Source organism: Rhopilema esculentum, chromosome 20 (genome assembly GCF_057945365.1).
Source record: "Rhopilema esculentum isolate cy_ngs chromosome 20, ASM5794536v1, whole genome shotgun sequence".
NCBI lineage: Eukaryota > Metazoa > Cnidaria > Scyphozoa > Rhizostomeae > Rhizostomatidae > Rhopilema > Rhopilema esculentum.
The window spans coordinates 8,505,914-8,525,444 of NC_142834.1; the positions used below are offsets into that span (position 1 = coordinate 8,505,914).

Genomic DNA, 19,531 nt, shown 5'->3' on the forward strand with positions numbered 1-19,531 from the left:
ATTTCCTTGAAACGGTCCAAAACATGATCCAAATCAAGCATCTGCACGTTTCGCTTGAATTCCAAGCAGCAACAGGAATTTCAACCGAGAGGAGCACCATGGTATTGTGGGTCATGCGAAGGAGCACCATGAAATTAAGTCACAGCTTTCACGGAAGCGACAGGATATAATGCCACTTTGATAATAAAATTGCCGAAGAAAAGCCATTGAGGAAACCATAAACCAGCCAGTGCAGTTTTCTCCTCGATTATTTATGTCATTTAAACAACCTGTAAACCGGGTGACATCCATCAAGTGCCGACGGTATTGAGAAAGCAAAAATTGATTGGCTGCCGACGGGGGGGCTAACAAAAATCTAGGGGGGGCTAAAGCCCCCCCTTGCCCCCCCATGCCGCCACTCCTGCTCAACCATAAATCAAGCAGTTCTCCAGCGGCAAACGGTATCATTGGTTGTACCCCAAGGATCCGTACTTGGGTCCCCTACTTTCTCTAATATATGTGAATGACATAACCGACGACCTTATTAACTGTGATGTTAGGGTGTTAGACTCTTTTCTGATGACAATCTCTTCTTTCCACAATAAATAATGCACCTCAAAATGCTTTAAGTGAAAACTTAGATAAGATCAAAACGTGGGCTTGACAGTAGAAGATGGAGTTTAATGTCGATAAAACAGAACAAAATTATCATCTCTACAAAAAGACAGCAACCATGCCATCCACCCATCCTTTTTCTTGGGTAAAATTTAATGCAAATTTAGCTTCTATGTATTTTAACATAAGCTCCAATCTTAGAGCTGCTAAATTTAGCTTAGATTTCGCCCTTAAAAGTTTTATTGACAGACAACACAAATACATACAAGAATATACCAACAATAATTGGTAATAAACTACTTTAATACTTGAAGCAATAATGAAATTCTATAGCTCTGTAATCTCAGAGCTTTCTTCGAAATTGGACTTGCAATTTGCTGTATTAAAGAAATCCTTGGCGAAATTTTGTCATGATGGTATTTTGAAAAAATTTTCACGACGAAATTTTATAGATATTGAACGCCGATTGTAGGCTACCTTCTCATGAAATCGAGGCACATGGCCTAACCTGTGGCCTAACTGTCTTGTTGTTTCTATCCAAGGATGGAGACTTTAACTCCAATAATTCGATGGGCAGACGCAAAAACAAAGATTTTCTTGAAAGCTGAGCTCAGTGATGTAAAGGTATTCTAGTTTTGCAAGCTTCTCTAATGCGATCTATTTTTCGGAACCTTTTTATTTTTTAAGAGTGCTGAAAGTGTGCAGTGTGTGTGCACACTGTTCAGTTTTGATCCAATGTGTGCAGCAAGTTTCTAATGAGCAAAGTATTTGTCTCACAAATTATTTCTGCAAAATAAGCGCTTTTAAGCATTCCAAAAAATTTTGACTTTTTTTATATTTTGACAAAAAATTTTAAAATTTAGCATGGGGTCAATCATATATTTTGTATGGTTAAAATTCAATATTAAGGTGGGTAACTTCCAGGTGGGCTTGCAGAATTGAAATGTACCCCCCTAAAAGTTCACTCAGTCAGTTGATTTTAACCTAATTCAGTCAACAGAATAATCCATAAAATTGTAAATCATGCTCGAGCACAAGTCAGATACTGTAGTTTCCCACAAAATCCTACTTTCTTTGATTCAGACCTTTTTATGTCCCTTGTTAGTAATCGGCAAGGCCTCTTCTTACTAGCCCTCACTTAGGAAATTGAGAATTTATACCTAAGACTGTAGTTTCTCAGATAATTGGAATATATGCTGGTCAGTAGATTTCAATTCTGGGCATCAATTGCAAAACAGGTGCATACATATTCTCTAATTTAGTAATAGACAGTAATGTTTTCTAATTTAGTTATAATCAAAGTTGTTTTATGATTACTAAAGTTCCAATTCATCAGCATTTAAGGATTTCACCTAAAAATGTTGTTTAGACTAAGATAGGAAAGCAATGTTTCAAACAAGGTGGTCCTTGAAAATTTTCCAGTACCCAGAAAAATGTTTGTGCATCCCTACGTTATTGTGTGCATTAGACAAGCTTTTGAAAATATCTTGTGTGTGCACATGCCACACTCTGAAGCCTAGTTAAGTGGAATTAGAAAGCAAATTCCAGAAACAACTTATTTTCTAACTAACTATTGTCACCTCGACAAATTTCAAGCAGTACAAGCAAGTTTTTTAATCTTGGGATGAATCTGGTGCTGAATGGTATGTGGTATCAACAGTAGGGCGATGCTAAAAGTCTTTTAAACAGTATGAAGCAATTATCTGCTCCATGCTTTTTTATCTTCATATTTGCCAACAATGGATCACAGAATCGAAATCTTCATGTTCAAATTAGTCTGTGTTGTAGTCAAATTAGTAGTCAAATTAGAAAATTTCATGTTGTTTGGGCCGTTTGGCAGCGAATTATCCCTTTTTCAAAATTAGTTTTTCCTTTAAATTTTAATGGAATTTGTTTGTCACTACAGCAGCAAATTCTGGTCAGATCTAAAGAAATATCTAATTATTCAAAACAAAGTAACTCGTGACCAAACGGTCCAAACAGCATGAAGTTCTCAATATAAACTAATTTCAAGATGAAAATTTCAAATCTGAAGTCCATTTTTGAAAAAAGGTCTGTAGATAGCGAGATGCAGAATTGATTATATCGACCTGGAATGTTGAATGATATATAACTCATTACCCAATTCATTAAGGCAATGTAGCAATAAAAATTCCATTAAAAATAAATGTAAATATTTTCTTATGGACAGAATAAATTTGGACAGAATTAGTATAGATGTATTTAACTATGGTCGATGTGGGGAAAAATGCGCACAGCGATTTTGGGGGTAAAAATGGGCACCTGTTTCAACAGCGCTGTGGAAGAGTAACCAACAGTTTGCGATATATCATCATAAACCAAACCTTTGATGATAGTTTCAATTAATACCAAATTTAAATATAGTTTGCTTTTGTTTTTCACTATGTATTTGAAAAGCGGAAGCTCCAGTTTATGATGATATCAAGTTTCCCATGACAACCATAAACTTTTCAATTTCTCAGCTCATTGACTGCATCACAGCAACACATTACTTCAGTGTTGAGGTCATTGCCCATAAACAGATATTGTTGCTCCTCCAAGTGGCATATTTAGAGGGGCCTGCACATTTTTTAACCTTAGATATTCATAAGTGTGGGAAAAGTGTGCATAAAATTGTGGTTTTCTTTAGAAAAGAGACTGTGTCTGTTCTTATAATAAGTCGTGCATGCAAGACTGAGTTGAAATTCCACAACCACTTGAATTTGGGAAGACTTTGAATAAATTTCTGTTCTTAAAACCCAGTTTTTTATGAGACTCCGACTTTTAAGAGCAACATTAGAGCGATCCAATTTTCCCTTGTTGAGGTTTTTTTAAAGGCTCCAGGTCCTTTTCCATCATCATCATGTCAAATATGCAATTACTGAAGCCAAGAACTTTCATTTGTAAAAGATCTTGAAATCAGTCAGTGGTGGTACCAGAAATTAGCAGAAAAAGTGGTTTGACCTGCTTACAAATGAGGGAGGAAGGTTAAAATGTCTTAAGATTGCAAAGATGAGTTCTATCTTTAACCTAGCAAGGGCTGTAGATATGTTGGCTAAAGCTCTCTGATACCACCCTGTAATAGACTCATGTTTGAGCAGCCGTGGACCTCTTCACCATCTTTAGCCACTCAACTCGATATTGCGCTTTCTTTTCCACTTGTCCCTTCGTCAGCCCGCAAATATCTTTGATGTTGTCGCTCAGTCTTGTCCTTGGTTTTCCTCTTTCTCTGTTTCCTAGGACCATCCCTGTCAGCAAGTTCTTCTCAAATGTATCGCTTCTCATCACGTGACCTATGAACTTTAATTTCCTTTGGTTCAGGATGTCCAGCAGTCGGTCTTTACAATTAATTCTTCCCAGCACTTCATCATTCATTTTCTTTTCTGTCCAGCTAATACGCAGTACACGTCTGTAACACCACAGTTCAAAACTATTGATTCTTTTCATGTCATTTTTCTTCAGGACCCAACACTCAGAACCATATGATGCAATTGGGAAGATTAGCGAGTTTAATAACCTCATGTCTTTAACATAATACTCAGGTCTTTCCAGATGTTATTAAGTGCAACTGTGGCGTTTTCGGCAATAACAATTCTTCTTTTAATTTCCCATGAATCATCATAAGTGTTTGTAAAAACAGCTCCAAGATAAATGAACTCCTTCACATTTTGCACAGCCACTCCATTAATTGTAGCATGTTCTTCGTCACTCAATGCCGGATGCCTTCATTCAATGTCAAAGCCAACAGTGTAATATTTGTATCATCATCATACATCATGCTGCAACATTCATACACCAAACTGCCTGTTCACCCCCTGCAATCAAATTGGTTTTTTTCTAAGCCATTATTTTATTATAAATCTAGCAAAAATTCTTCAAAACACACCATCTATACATGGTGCTAACAACGTTCTTGGTCCAAGGCAAAAACATAGCAAAATCATTATGTTACTGTCAGGGGCTCTTTATTTTATAATGGCAAATTGTATAATGCCATTCCTACCACTGATTAATATGTTAACAAATCAGTGATATTGAGATTTTTAGAATTATATAAGTTATTTTAGGAAAAACGTCAACCACGACTTAATTCCTTTAATTTTTTTGTAAATTAAACCGTTTAGCTATTGGTGAAAACCTTCTCCTTGTTATGCTTGACGTCATTTTGCATTGGAAAAGAAAAATATTTTCATTGTAATGATAATATATCTTTATTGCCTTGCAGGAACCAATCATAGATATAAGTGATGAGAATATTTCTTTTAAATGTAAGTCTTTAATACTTTTTCTTTTTACTGGACATTATTAGTTAATTGTATTTCAGCTTATTTCAATACCTTTTGATGTTTTGCTTCATTTTCTTTTCTTGGATAAACTATTCACCTTAAGATTTATTAATTACCATCCCCGCAGTGACATCCTGAAAGTAATTCATTTTCAAAACAAAACTATCTGTTCACTGCAATATGGATGCAGTCACATTGCAGTTATTTTGATCATATTGTATGACACAAGGACACATCATTTTGTAGGCTTTGGCTTTGGTGCAAGGGGAGAGAATTATTATGATGTTTCATTGGATCTTTTTGGCAAAATAGATTTGGAGGTTTGCGAGCCTGTTTTATACAGACTTTGTTTTCATACTTTACTACCTCCCACATGCATTGCCACTGACAGCCTAATTGCTGGCCCTAGGTCGGCTTTAGGTCCTCATTCAGTCTAGCTGTACTGATGAGCCCCGATATGGGGCGAGACCGGTCTACAGCCGACTGTTTGAGGTGTCAGTGACCTCCTTTCTTTTACACTATTCCTGCAACTCTGTGGGATGGCATACAGTCCACCAAAACCTCAGCACTGCTTTGCGGTGTGGTTCTTGGTGATATTGCTCAAAGAGACTGTTGAGTCTCTGAGACTGATGCATTCTTCTTTTCACCCATTGTTTTCATAGGTTTGAAAGAATCTTTCATTACTGCCCTGACCATTCTTAAATTAAATGATATTCATGTAACAGTGCAATCACTTCCCTGGAAAGAAGCACCAGCAGTTTTACTGAAGAATCAGTAACAAGGAGAATTTCGCAGAATAAACTAACAGATCGAAAGCATCATTATACATACGTTTAGATTTTGTAGTAAAAAATCGTGATCCCTAACTGCATGTTAAATAAGTGGAATTTATCTTAAACTATTCATTTGTATTCCCTCAAATGATCTTGTATTGTTCTTTTTACTTTGTTCATTACCGAAATTAACCTTGCTAATTGCTTGATAGCTTATTTTACACCAACGTCTACAAAAACATTTTGCAAATGAAGTTGGACTTCCTCATTTTGTTTTAGTGGATAACATAAGTATTTATACATCCCTTCATTCATTACCAATTTTCTTTTAACATGCAGAAGAGCACACACAACGTTACAGATAGATGCATGACATTTTCACTAGCAAAGGTTGGCAAAGGTACCTCACTAAACTGATTTTGTTACACAATATTCGTCAGTCTTTTCCTAAGACATGCAACGTAGTTCGTGTGCTTCATTACATTGGCAGCATTTGAATAGAATGCCTGTTCATGGGCGGCGCCAGAGGGGGAGGGGAGCTTAGGGGCTTCAGCCCCCCTTTTTTACAGAAAGTGTTCTTAAGAAAATGAAAAGTATGAAAGAGAAGCAATGGAAGAAAAAACTAATGTGATAAATCCTGTTATTGGCTAATTTTCAAGGAATAAGAAGTCTATGGGGCCTTTATAAAGTAATGAATTCCGTTTTAAGACTGGAATTAATCAAACGTACTAAAAGCATGCCTTGAAAATAGCAAAATGTTTTAAACGATTGTAAGAAAGTGACTGCAAAAAATATTCTGAAATGTATTTTAAGCTTATCTAAAGAATGTGGCCGCAGAGAATATTCTGCTCGCTTCGCTCGCAGGGAAGCCTCTTCTTTAAGAAATACCTAGTGCCTCCGAAAACTTCTCCCCCATAAAATATCGTGAAGCATTTAAGTGCGCTTTAAAAAAATAGTTCTTTAGTCTAATAAAGCTATCCACTCAAGCCCTCCCCCCCCCCCCCTCCACTTTGAATTTCTTGGCGCGGCCCTTTTGTTTAAAATCATACAAAAAGCAAGCACCCCTTGTCATAAATTAAGAAAACATGATTTAGTGCCAACCAAAACAATAATGCACTGCGTACCTAAATTTTGATGTTTATGTCGTTTATATATTTATTAATGCTAACACAACACCATTACTTGTTTATCTTGAGTAGAATAAAACGTCTGTATTATAAGTTTTTGATCAAAGGAAACCTGAGAGAGCAGATCTGATTAGAACCCCTTACCTCTTTTAGCCAAACAGACATCTCCATGATAAAATATTTAACCCTCTGGTTGTAAATTCTTTCTTGTATATGCTTCCATAAATCTGAGAAATTTTTGGCTCGAACTAGCCTCCAACTTCAGTCCTACAAATTTGATTAAAAGCACCGAATTTTTTATCTACTGTTGCTCATCTTTGCAGACAGCTGGCCACGTCTCCTGAAAAACCAGCAGAAACCAGAATGGCTGAAGGTTGATTTCGATAAAATGGTAGTTGATGATTCAGAAACAGAGGAAGTGGATCCTAAATTAAAGGTAATTTCAACATAACATGGAAATGGATGGTAGTGTCTCAAAATAAAGTCGCTTTTGCCTTTTCTGTACGCATAGAAAATATGAATTAGCTGCCAAGACAGCAGTTTCGTTGAAAACGCTGGTTTCTAGCACCGCAAATATTGAAAATCAAACTTTTTATCTTCATTCTTCGTGAGATTTTGAGCCATTCAATATAAAGTCTAGACAGTTAACGATGCAATTGTTATTTGAAATGTGTCTGTATTGCAATTTTCAACCCCATATTCTGATTATTTACCTATACTTTGCCTATTTTCCATTTTAGAACATCACTTTTGAGAATAGGATGAAAAGTGATATAGAACGAGCAGAGGAAGAAAGTAAGTCCTACAGAATTCTGAATGTTCTTTTGCAATGTGGAAAGAATTCTACCGTTTTGAAACTCACGAGGAAGAGTTCAAAAAGTTAGAATTTATCGTGTTTATTCAAAACACGAGTTGTGGTATAAAAAGTTAGAAAAAACGTGCTAGAAAAAACTGCTCGTTTTGTGTAAGTGTCGTATATATTTCCCAGGTAAAACTGCAAATTACTTGATAAATCAGGCTTATTGTTAAATTATAAAATGTAAATTAAACATCTTTTGTTATTATGAAAGACCATGTTTGCAAATGTGATGTTCCAATATTCTTTGAATTTGCATAGATATTTTGTTTATCAATAGGCCAACTGAATTTTGGAAATTGTCTTCGATTGTATAGGTAATGAATTAAATTTATTCGATTGTGCAACATTTTTCATGCCTGTTTTTTCCTGATTTTGATTTCTAATCACTGAAACCTTTCATTCTTTTCCAGTCAGTGTGTTTCTAAAAATAGCTTATCTTGCAATTTACAATAGTGGACAGGGAATCGCCTTCTGGGTTATCGTTGGGAAGCTCCTGCATAGTCTATATACGCAAGGTCATGGTGAGTTTATAAGATACTAACAAAGGCCTTCCAATGCTTTTTGCGTCTTGTTATAAATAAGAAATTGAAAATATCAGACTTAATATAATATTCGTTATCTTAGTAATCTTTCCCTAAGTTTATAAGTTACCTTTTCAAGGCATAAGATATTTTGTCGCATGGTGGTATTGCTGCTTCATTATGATTGGAAGTTTAGAAACTGTTCCTTAATTAGAAGATTAGATACAAAATTCTGTTTCTGATACCCTTAAGTATCTTTAAAGAACAAAATTGTGGTAAACGTATTCTCCAAGATACTTGTCGTTAATTAAAATCCTCTCATTTTAAGGAACTTCAGTCAAAGATTTTACGATTGCATCACTGTTATGTCTCTGTTTATGTTTCAGCTGGTTTCTACTCGGCCTACGACAATGTCAGCGATCTTTTTCTTACATGCCAACTATGTGCTTGCCTGGAAATTCTTAACCCCATGTTCCGCATTGTAAACACCGGAGTCGTTGCTCCATTGATTCAGGTAATATTTATTTATCTAATTTCTTTTCTGTAAAAATCCTCAACGCTTAAATTCTGTTTTATGCAATTTTTCATTTTGTTTGTATGTTTCATTATATTTTTCATTTATAATCTAGATCATTTTGTCTTGTACTTTTGATCCCTCATAATGCTACCCCCATATCTAAATCTTTATTTTCTCAGCCTAACTTTTTCACATTTTCTTGATGTCAAGTTAAAAGCGACGATTTTGACGATTTTGTATTTTGTGTTTACTTATTTATCCAGAAGGTATCTAAGTACATTTATTCAAATAACATAAGTCTAATATGTACACGATATATCTTTTGCGTTTGATCTGTTTAAAGCATTTCTGTTTATAAAATAAAGACGCCTTTGAACCCTGATTCTGTTTTTTTTCAGGTTGGAGGTAGAAACTTTATTCTGTTTGTCCTTATTTTGCCAAATAAAGAACTTCACACAAGTGGAATCGTTTATGTTCTGTTTATGGCTTGGGCAGCTATTGAAATGGTCAGGTAAATGCCTCTTTAGATTATAATTTTTAGTTATCAATTTTACATTTTTAATTTGATCTTATGTTGTTTACCACAATAAATTATATTATGTTTTTCGTTGTTGTTTGTACATATACCTCCAACTAATTTATTCTATAGATGCATAAATATTCTATAAATAGAATTTATTCTTAAAATATGCAATGAAAAGTAGACCTTTCTTATTCATTTTTAAGTTACATTACTCCTGAAAGAAGCTCGTTACACTTAAGAGGTTTCAATGTTGTCGAGTTTAGATCGGTTGGCTATGATGCTAAGTTTTTAATCAAACTTTGTTTTTGGGGAGACAGTATGGGATCTATTATTTCAAACAATAAAACATCTATTTAGCAAAACAGTGCTTTAGTGTTCGAAAGTATACCAATATTTATTGCTGGCGCTATCCCCTTCCATCGTTTTGCGTAAAAAAGACACCCAGAAAAGTAAGAATATAGGTAACGACAGCCACTTTGTGTTCCCGTTGCTTGTTCCAACTTTCCCTCATTTTTGAGACTTCTGTTCATAATTTTTGGCATTAATTAGCTTTATTAGTGAATCAACTGTCTGTTTCCAAAATAGCCAAACTTTCTTTCTAGCTAGATGTGCTGTCTTATTTTACGTTTTTGGCAGTCAGGGTGTTTTTTCCCATAGGCCTATATTACCCTAGCTCACGTTAGTTGGATAAAATGATAGAGACATGCTTTGAGCATAGGAATTTTTCAAGAGGTTTAGGCACTAAGATAGAGCAATCTACAATCAGAAAAAATTATGTTATCTCAATTTTCTTTGATTAATCTTAATAGTCGTTTTTTCCTTTGAGTATTGTCATTTTCTCGAAGTTACAATCTGATCGAGGTTCTGTTTTGCAAAATTAATATTATTGTATTGGCGTTTGAAATAAAAATTACAGTGAATAATTAATTTCATAAATTGATATTATTGCTCTGTCATTATTTTACATGAATTGATATTTATTTTGATATGCCAAATTTTTTAATTAAAACATAGTTTGCGAATTGTTTTTCTTTTAGATATCCCTTCTATGTCACATCATTGTTTCGAAAGAATTTCCGGTTTTTGACATGGCTGCGATACTCTCTTTGGGTTGTGTTGTATCCATTGGGACTTACCTGCGAAGGTTAGTTCTTCATCAACCCAATTTTTCTTGCCTCATTTTGTCCTAGATCTCTGTATAGGGCAAAATTGATTAGAACCAAGTGAATTGATATCCTTTGCAGCTGTAAACTTTAGAACTAGGTATGAGTATTTAACTTATTTTAATAGGTTCATCAGATTTCTTAGTTTTTATGAATTATTGAATGTAGCAAGTTAATTTACATATATCATTGTGCCTTTTGTAAATGGAATATTTTAAATATTGGAGAGTGCACACCAAGTTCAAATCCCCTTTAGAACATTTTGCAGACCCTAGAAACATTTACGAGTCAGAAAAATCACCCGTGTTAATTGCCACTCCAATTAAAGTAAAAGTCTAAACAGGGGGTATGCCAAAGATAGACAGCTTTGTGCTGAATTTTACTGGTTTCCAAAATATTGAACTCAATATTACTGGACTCAAATACACAATCTGCTCTTTCAAGTTTTTTTTATTTGTCAAAAAATTGCTTTGCCAATTTTTTGGCCTCAACGAGACCTTGCCTGCACTTAAATATTTTCAATTTTGTTTTACAATTTTAAAATTAACTCGTTGATAAAAACAAATTATTGCTGGTTCAGCAAAAAGAGGTTGTCAAGGTGATTGACATTAACTTGCTTTAAACAGATATAGTTTATTGATTTCATTCTGTGTTCTTTCTTTCTACATTTCTCCCTATTATTTTACTTTTCGTCATAAGCATGTTAAAGTTGGGATGCATTTTAAAGAGAGAGTTTGTTCATTGAACTTTACCATTATCAAGAGTGCGTTCATTCAATGGGGTGGTAGAAAGAAAGGGAAACTAACTCATGAATGATACAGTATTGAATATTAATTTACACATATTTGACAGAGAGATATTTCTATGTTAGACATTTTCTAACAGTAAAATTTTTCGCCTATTAGCTGGATTTTAAAATTGGTTTCCTGCAGTAATAATGCTATTTGTTTTAGGTCTAATTGTGTATAGATCAATTCCATATGCAGAAGAGACAAGGCGCATTTCCTTGGACCTGCCAAACCAACTGAACTTCTCATTTCAGTTCTCATATTTTCTAAGATGCTACATGTTTCTTTTGGTTTTTGGTGAGTAAAATTCCTGAGGCACTCCTCCTTAAAAATCTATGTCTGATCTGTTGTTAAATGTAATTTGCTCACACTTCTGATCTAAAGTAGGTATTTGCAATATTACTTTTAAATAGAATTTTAAGAAACTGCCCTGTGAACCAAAAACTAAGAATGATCCTCTAGGTCAATTTCAAATACATTGCTTTAAACTTGGGCTGCTGGGTCGACTTTGGAATTTTCTAAAATTTTTCAATCAGCAAAAGCATAATTTTCTGCGTTTTCTCTTATCTTTGTAAATTCCAACTTATCCTAGAGATCTTTGAAATTCATATTGATCACCGAAAAACATCACATTTTAATCTCTTTCAGTGCTTCCAGAGGCATTGCGTTACAATCTAGGAAATATTTCTGACCACTAGCTTGGCTGCCAGGCCTACTCACAATGCTTTGGAAAGTTGAAAATAACCAAATAGTTTAATCAGAAAAATATAAGTTTCTTAAGCTTCTGTGCATCTTCAAAATTGCCAGTTTGTATAATGGAAGACATTTTCAAGACAGAATATATTTACATTTTAATTCTTGTTTCATGGCCAGTAAGAAGTTTGTTTCAATTGACTGAAGGAATGTTTTTTACTAAGGGGGAGCATACATGATGAAGCATCTGCTTATTCTGAGAGAAAGAAAACTTGGGACACGTAAAAAGAGATCTGCATTGAAGAAAGACTAAGAAGAACTCCCAAAAGACTTAAGGTTACATTATGAATACTTTTTTATTGGCTTTGATTTTATGATTATAGTCAAAATCTTAAGTTTGACTTATCTCTTATGTTGCCATTTAGCAAAAAATCTTGCATAATTTAATGTGGAGAAATGCTTTAAAGGAAGATGATAAAATTCAGCCAACAAGAAGGGGTTTTAATTCAACCTTTTAAATCATGTTTTTAAAGTTTGAATCTCAAAATGCAAGTACTGAAGAGTCATCTATACATTTCATTAGTAGTTTGTCAAAGTTTTACATTTCTTAACAAGCTTTTGGCTAATGAAAGCTTCAGATAACGAGAAAGAAAACCATTTCTTGGTATGTGTACGCGTCATTGTTGTATTATCAAATTATGCAGTTATTGGATAATTTTTAAGGAATATATGTAAAACCAGTAAAATTTACATAATTCACATAACACTTGCAAAATCTGAAAATGGAACAGCTCCTGCATGTGATATATATTGTTTGAAGCTATCAATTTTGAAAGATGCTACCCTTTTCTTAATTCTATCAAAAAATGCAAAATTAGAGTTTTCTTTTTTCTGAACCAGATAGTAGTGAACTGGATTATCAGTCAATTTGACTTCTTTCATCTTCCTGTTTGACAATTCTAGAGAATTTGCAAAACTTGGAAGTAGTGATCCTGGAATTTTGTTGCAGCTTGAAATAAAAAAAGAAATAAAAACATATGAAATTTTGTGATTGACTGAAAACATTGTTTTAAAATCAAGTCTTCAGGTTTTGCTTAATTGGTCTGAGTGAAATGAGAAAAGCAAAGAGCCTTCATCAACATGAAAATTATTTATTTGAGTATTGTGTTGTTTGTATAAGTTACATGTTTCATAAAAAATTAATCCTTGCAAATCAATTCTGGGTAGCTGTTTGTTACCTCAGATCAAGGACCTTCAAAGCTGAAAGTGCTGATGGATCTGCAAGAACTTCGATAAAAAGACCAAACTCTCCTTCACCTAAGGGAAAATTGGAAATTTACACTGACAAAGAAATGTATAGATAGTGACTAAGGTGCATTGAAAAATCTGATAAATGAATCACAAATATTTAGATTAATATTTAAATTGGTATCATGAAATGTTTGAAATGAAAATCTTGAGATAAATTATAAGCCCTTTGTCTTTGCATAGGCTTTGTACTTCATAGCGACATAAAAGTTATATTTTACAACATACCAATTCTGTTTCCAGACAAACAAAGTGCCTCTAGAGTTGAATTTCTAGAAAACGACCTCATTGTTTCTTCAGTGAAGGCACCTGTTGACAAATATTAGTTACTTTAGAACAGATGTGTTTGCAAGACTTTATCCAACAATAACACAAAATATTGTTCAAAAAAGAAAAAATTAACATTTCTCAAGAAAGAAGGTTTATCTTTTAACATCCCATAGATCATGGAATGAAAGTAAATTATCGAGGTTTCATAGAATTTGGCAAGCATATCACAGCAAGGCAACAACAGAATTTATGACACTTTATTTGATTAATAAATTTTTACCATGTTTATTTTTGGAATAGTTTCTACATAGAAATAGCATAACATGATGAAGCCTGTACATAGATTATGAATACAATGGTGATGAAGTAATTCATTGCTGATATAAAATTGCAGTCAGCACCTCAGTTTAATTACTTGAGACATTTCACAAAAATATTCATCTGAAATTTGTGACCTTGTATTATGGTTGAGCCTTTAAAAAATCGTCTGGCTACAAGTTATTTAAAAAATACTATATAAATACTGATAGTGTTTGCGTTCTAGACAGTTTAGCAAGGTATCTCCTTTGATTGTTGATCTCTTGGGAGTTTCCATTTGAACCTGGTTCAAATCATTCCTCAATACCTGAAGATGACAGTGCAATATCTGGCCTTTGGGAACTTTTAAGCAAAATAATGTTCACAAGCCTACTTCAAACCAGGCTTTTTCTTCTTGCTGAAATATTTGAATAAGACACTCATTTGTATTTAACTCACCAGGTCCAATGCAACATGCAAGTTTCAGATTTTTCAGTTTCCCATGAACAAATAGGCTCCTTAAACTGTCATCACTGCAGCTATCATAACTGTTACCAGACATGTCAAGATGCTCCAATGAAATACTTTCTGAATGATTATAAAGTATAAAATTATTAATTAATTAAACAATCAAATGAATAGGAATGAAAATGGCTTGTGGATAAGGCAGTGAACTAAATGTCATGTGTATTCAGATTTATTACTTTGCTAAAAGGAATTTCAACTATACCCCCAGGAGCTCTGTTGGAAAGGCAGTTGCATCTAGTTTACTATTCCGAAACAATATTTTCATCAATAGCCAAAGTCTGCCAGAAACTAGTTCATCAGTTATACATTACAGGGTGAAAGGGCTTGAGAGCATTCTGCATTCCCAGCAGTTGTTGAATTTTGTTATGAATTTATTAAAGGCGTTTTCTACAGGGAGTCATTTAACAGAGCGAGAAATTTTTAAAAATGGAATAAAATCAATTGGAATGAATTTTCATGTTTAATGATGTAGAGAATAAAGAACTGCGACACTCATATACCAGGTCATATTTTTGTATGCAGCATTTATTAGAGGAGGATGTTGGCTAGGAGAAGCATTTATTTGAGGTTAAGAAAATACCCTTTGCCATTTTGAAAATGAAACTGCAACCAGAGGTATCCATGCCACAGTCTGCCAGCTTGATGGACTTTAAGACCAAAGAGAATTTTAAGGCTTGTGCAAGGGCCTCTGCATCAGTGGACCCAAATTTGTTTTCACTCAAATCCAAGGTTATCAAGTCACTCCAGCTGCAAGCACAATTCAGCTCTGAGTCAAAGCACCACCTAAATTCTGTACTGTTGTTAAGACCATGTTCTGCAAAACTGATAGAGTTATGACAAGGTATTTGTGATGAATTCAAATTGCAGTCAATCAATTTGAGTGTTCTGGGCTTTGGCACTGCTGTAGTGTTTTGTTTGCTACATTGTTCTCTTTTATGCCACAATAAAAGCCTTTTAGATTGGCACCCTGGCATACAATTTTCTAATATTATGCTTTCAATACAGTTGTTATTAGCAGAGTTTAAAAGTATTGCTTTTATGATTTGATCGGATTCTCTGATCAAAAGTCTCCATTCTGGAGACAATGCAAATGATGTCAACCTAGGCAATTTGTTCACAATGTCACAAATAATATCCATTGCTTCAGTTGATGCATGACAATTTCTTAAGCTTAAACTTGTGATGCATGGGGCAATTTTACCATCTGTATTACAGTGTATTATTTCGCTTTTAGTGCCATTTATGAAGTCACAAGAAGGATAAGTCTTTCTGATGCTGCGATTAATGGAATATGTAGCTCCATCCAAAGTTTCATTGAATTTTTGCTGCTTCTTTGGGGTTGCAAAGCTATCTTCTTCAACAGTTTCTTCTGGTTCTATGTTCCTTTCCCTTTTCAATTCATTGCTTGTGATAGTTCTATTTTTGGTATGGTCATCCAGTAACAATTCATGAAAGTTTTCCATAGACAGGGCACCAAATTTGCAATTCAAAAACGTTAAACCCTTCAAATCTGGGAAAAACTTTGTACATAATACATTTCTAACACATGATATATGGCACTGCTTGAAGCTCATAAAATCACGCAATTCTATATGATTAACTTTTGAGGTTGACTTCTGCAGTTCTTTATGCAAAGTTATCATGTATTCAAGATTTTGTAAAATTCTTGGATAAAATCGTATAATTTTGAGGTGATCTTGAAGCAGTGTATTCAAACTTTTCAGGGTGTCAGTGAATGATTCTTTGTGTATCTTTGAAAACAATCTTGACTTTTTTATGTAACAATCAAACCACTTCACTGCAAATAAGAAATAAACACAGAAAGTCAGATATGTCATGTTTTTTATCAAATGTTTTTTTACTCAAGGGATATTTTAGGTTATGAAGCAAGAACCTTTTTACTAGATTTAATTTCTTGTTAAAGCTTGTACAACAACTGAACAGTAATCATGATTTGGCATTTCCAGAACGTCTAGGCATTTTGTACTTCAATGCCAGGTTAGTTATAACAAGAAGACTAATAGGTCTTACTTACTCAGAAACTGAAACTTGACCAGGTAAATTTGTCATACCAAAACTAGTACTTAATTGTGAAGATTACTGGCAGTACCATAGAAATGATAGAGTCATCCAAAGGGCACCATTGCTTAAGAACAATGGGAAATAAGGTGGTTTTTCATTGAAAACAAATACTTCTTGGAGGGGAATGAACCATCCAATAACAATAGTTTCTATGACCCCATTAATGGTAACTAGTATGTTTATGTATAGAAATAGTTATTTCTAGGTTGTTACTCTTCAATATCATCATAACCTCTTACCCTAAGCTATAAAAATACAGATTCAGCTCTGTCTAACGAATTTAATGAAGAAAAACAAACCAAAAAGATCCTCATTTTTATCAAAATGCTGCACCACATCATGAAAAACTCTTTGGAAATATATTTGTTGAGTGCTTCTTCCAGTGGTTTCTCCTTGTGACCCTGGCTCATAGAACTTGTTAGCTATTCTAGAAGCTAAAGTTTTCCAAAGCCTCTCCTTTTCAATAGCTAAAAGAAAAATTAGACCAAATAATTTTTTGGATTGGACCAAATAAAATAAATATGAATTCTCAATAACTCATAATGCAACTGTAAACCTTATGGCATAGTAGAGCATTTAAACAAACTACAAGAAGGCATGTGTATTCTTCTGTTTTATGATTAGGAGCACAGGAATGGAGCAAGGGAAGCTATTTGACAAATATAAACATTATCTCAGGCATTTATTGTTTCAGACATGGATAATTTCCATCCAGAGGAACTTTTCTAGGCAAGCAATGACAAACAGTCTAGCACACTCCTCTTATCACGTTGACAAAAAAATAATGTCAAGAATGCTGTTATTTCGCATAATCAGGCAATAAATTCACAGAATATATTCAAAATGCAGTTAAAAGTCTGGCTGTGCACATTCACAAAACAAGGTGTGATGTTTGCAAACATCAATTGTTTACAAGCACATTATTTGGTTTTGTGCACATAAATCACTTTAACTTGGTTAACAACAAAATTCTCTAAAATACAAAAAGGTCAGAAAGTGACTATTTGCTGCAAGTCTGTGTGCCTGTATGGAAGTGGATATAAATCATAAATTTTTATAGCACTGTTATGAGGGCATAGAGATAAAGGGTCTAGATAAAAGCTCCCTAAGTTTCCTTTTAGGATGCATCTTTGGCTAAAGGGGTTTTGGCCTAGACTTGATAAATTTGCTGGAGTTACTCTAATAATAAGCAAATGAGGAGAAAACAAGGCAAAGTTGGGGCCGGAGGGCTATCACTCCAGAGTAAAATCTGTGTTTCTAATGTCAGAGACCTCTGGTATGGGTGTGTCCTATAGGCTGACATACTAGTTAAGGAGACATTTTATTATTTCTTTGCTGTAAAAAGGTATTTCAATTTTGTAACTTTCAAATTCTTGTTGTATAATTTCTTATCTCCTGACAAGCAAGGTTGAAAAACCTATGAGTTTGGCAGATGCATGTCCGCAACAAACAGCTATCAGCTACAATCTATGAGCGGAGGCATTTGAGCTGGGAGTAACGATGTTCATACATACATACATGACTAAAGTATAATAAACATGATTGATTGACTTTGTGGGTCCGATCTGCAGAGTACTGCAGATGCACGTGTCAGTGTAGGGCTGAACTTCAAAATTTGAAATTGCACACCAAATTTACTTCAGGGCTACTATGAAATTTTTTTTGCATGCCATATGAATAACAAAAGGTGGTTTGCACACAGAAAATGTGCTTGGAATTATTTTGCATTTGCGAGATCTCATAGAAAACTGCCATACTATGAAGATTTGTTATCGTTCAAGTGCAGGCAAACAAAATCCAGCATAAACCCAGCACAGGCAGACTGACAAGGCTCCTGCGTAGAAGAAACAAAGTGTTCCATCCTTGCATTTACTCACTGTCAAACCCATCTGTTTCATGTCAATGATGTCTGGTAACCCTGCACATACCTTTTAGAAATCCTTTTGATTCAAGAAGGCATAGTCCATAGGCAGATACATTATGTGCAATTTTTTTGACAATGCTGTTGGGCAAATCTAAAAAGAATTAGTGGTATAATAATTGAAAAAAGATGTGGAATAGATATTTCTTTTTGGAACAAAGAGTGAGTTATGACAAATGACAAATATTTGCAAATGAAGAAGTACAAGATTAAAGTCCATCCAGTAAATTAGACGAAATAAGACATTTCAGCCATCAAAGGGCTAGTTAAAAATTCTACGTCACATTTCCTTCCCTGTAGCTCTTGATCCTGCCATAATTCTTTTCATTTTTGAAGTTGAAGTTGAAAACATTACCATGATGTTATTCTAATTTTTCCCTTCTAAATTTTTCAATGTAGATAAAATTCTCCTTTAGAAATTGACAAGAAAAAAATCAATGTCGAAACAATATCATTTTTGCTGCCTTACCAGAAAATAAACTTAAATTAGCACGGAGAACTTTGTCGTCGGTAATTACACTTAAAGACTGGCTTAGAAGAGTGGAAGGTACTTTCACCATGCCTTCTCCGTCCTCCATCTTTGGAACCTCTTTCCGGTGTTGCCTCGTTCACGATATATGCTCACATGTTCTAGTAAATAATAAATATGGCGCGTGCAGGAAAGAACCGTGTGAAATGTAGAATTTAATTTCAGTGAGACCGAGGGATTCAATTCGCTTTATTGTCACAGAAGAATCTTAGAAAATGGTGAGTAATGTATATTTATTTTATTGTCAATACCATATATAAAAGATATTAACACTCAAATACAGTTGATATGATTGGGAGTGAACTGAACACTGAAGTGGAAAACTGTCTTTAATCTTTTCAGTTCAGTTTTCATTTTTTAAATTCCACTACATACAATTTATCAATAATAAGATGGAGATTGTTTATCACTTTTGCAGAAAATGATCTGCCAGACTGCGGAGAATGGCATTTCTTGAAGAGATCTTCTACCTACAAGAAACAATAAAGATTTGCGCACATGTGCTATTCTCTGTTCCGGGCAATTAATCTTCGTATTTGCCAAAAATGGAGCATAGAATTGGAATCTTCATGTTAAAATTGGTCTGTGCCGAAAATTTTTCTTTGTTTGGGCTTTCAGGCAGCGAATTATCCTATTTTCAAAACGTAGCTTTTCCTGTGCATTCCAATGGAATTTTTTGCTATAGTGAAGTTTCTTCACTACAGCAGCAAATTCCGGTCAAATTTAAAGAAATATCTAAAGATTCAAAACAA

At 34.1% G+C, this 19,531-nt stretch overlaps 2 protein-coding genes across 2 annotated transcripts; one reads left to right on the forward strand and one right to left on the reverse strand.

Annotated features, from left to right (window-relative positions):
- Positions 1–1,063: 1,063 nt before the first annotated feature.
- Positions 1,064–16,046, forward strand: LOC135687159 (very-long-chain (3R)-3-hydroxyacyl-CoA dehydratase). The gene is made up of 12 exons (XM_065203654.2): positions 1,064–1,218; positions 4,820–4,862; positions 5,127–5,200; positions 5,993–6,053; positions 7,104–7,216; positions 7,521–7,575; positions 8,050–8,160; positions 8,547–8,674; positions 9,076–9,188; positions 10,238–10,344; positions 11,317–11,448; positions 12,069–16,046. The coding sequence occupies exons 1-12, from the start codon at positions 1,138–1,140 to the stop codon at positions 12,155–12,157; spliced, it is 1,107 nt and encodes a 368-aa protein (XP_065059726.2). The 5' UTR covers positions 1,064–1,137; the 3' UTR covers positions 12,158–16,046.
- On the reverse strand, positions 12,068–18,841 carry LOC135687154 (uncharacterized). The gene is made up of 8 exons (XM_065203650.2): positions 18,720–18,841; positions 18,258–18,344; positions 16,629–16,796; positions 14,828–16,045; positions 14,179–14,307; positions 13,381–13,461; positions 13,083–13,161; positions 12,068–12,853 (listed from the first exon to the last, which is right to left on the reverse strand). Exons 1-8 carry the CDS (start codon positions 18,826–18,828, stop codon positions 12,601–12,603), a joined length of 2,124 nt encoding a protein of 707 aa, XP_065059722.2. The 5' UTR covers positions 18,829–18,841; the 3' UTR covers positions 12,068–12,600.
- Between the last annotated feature and the right edge of the window lie 690 nt (positions 18,842–19,531).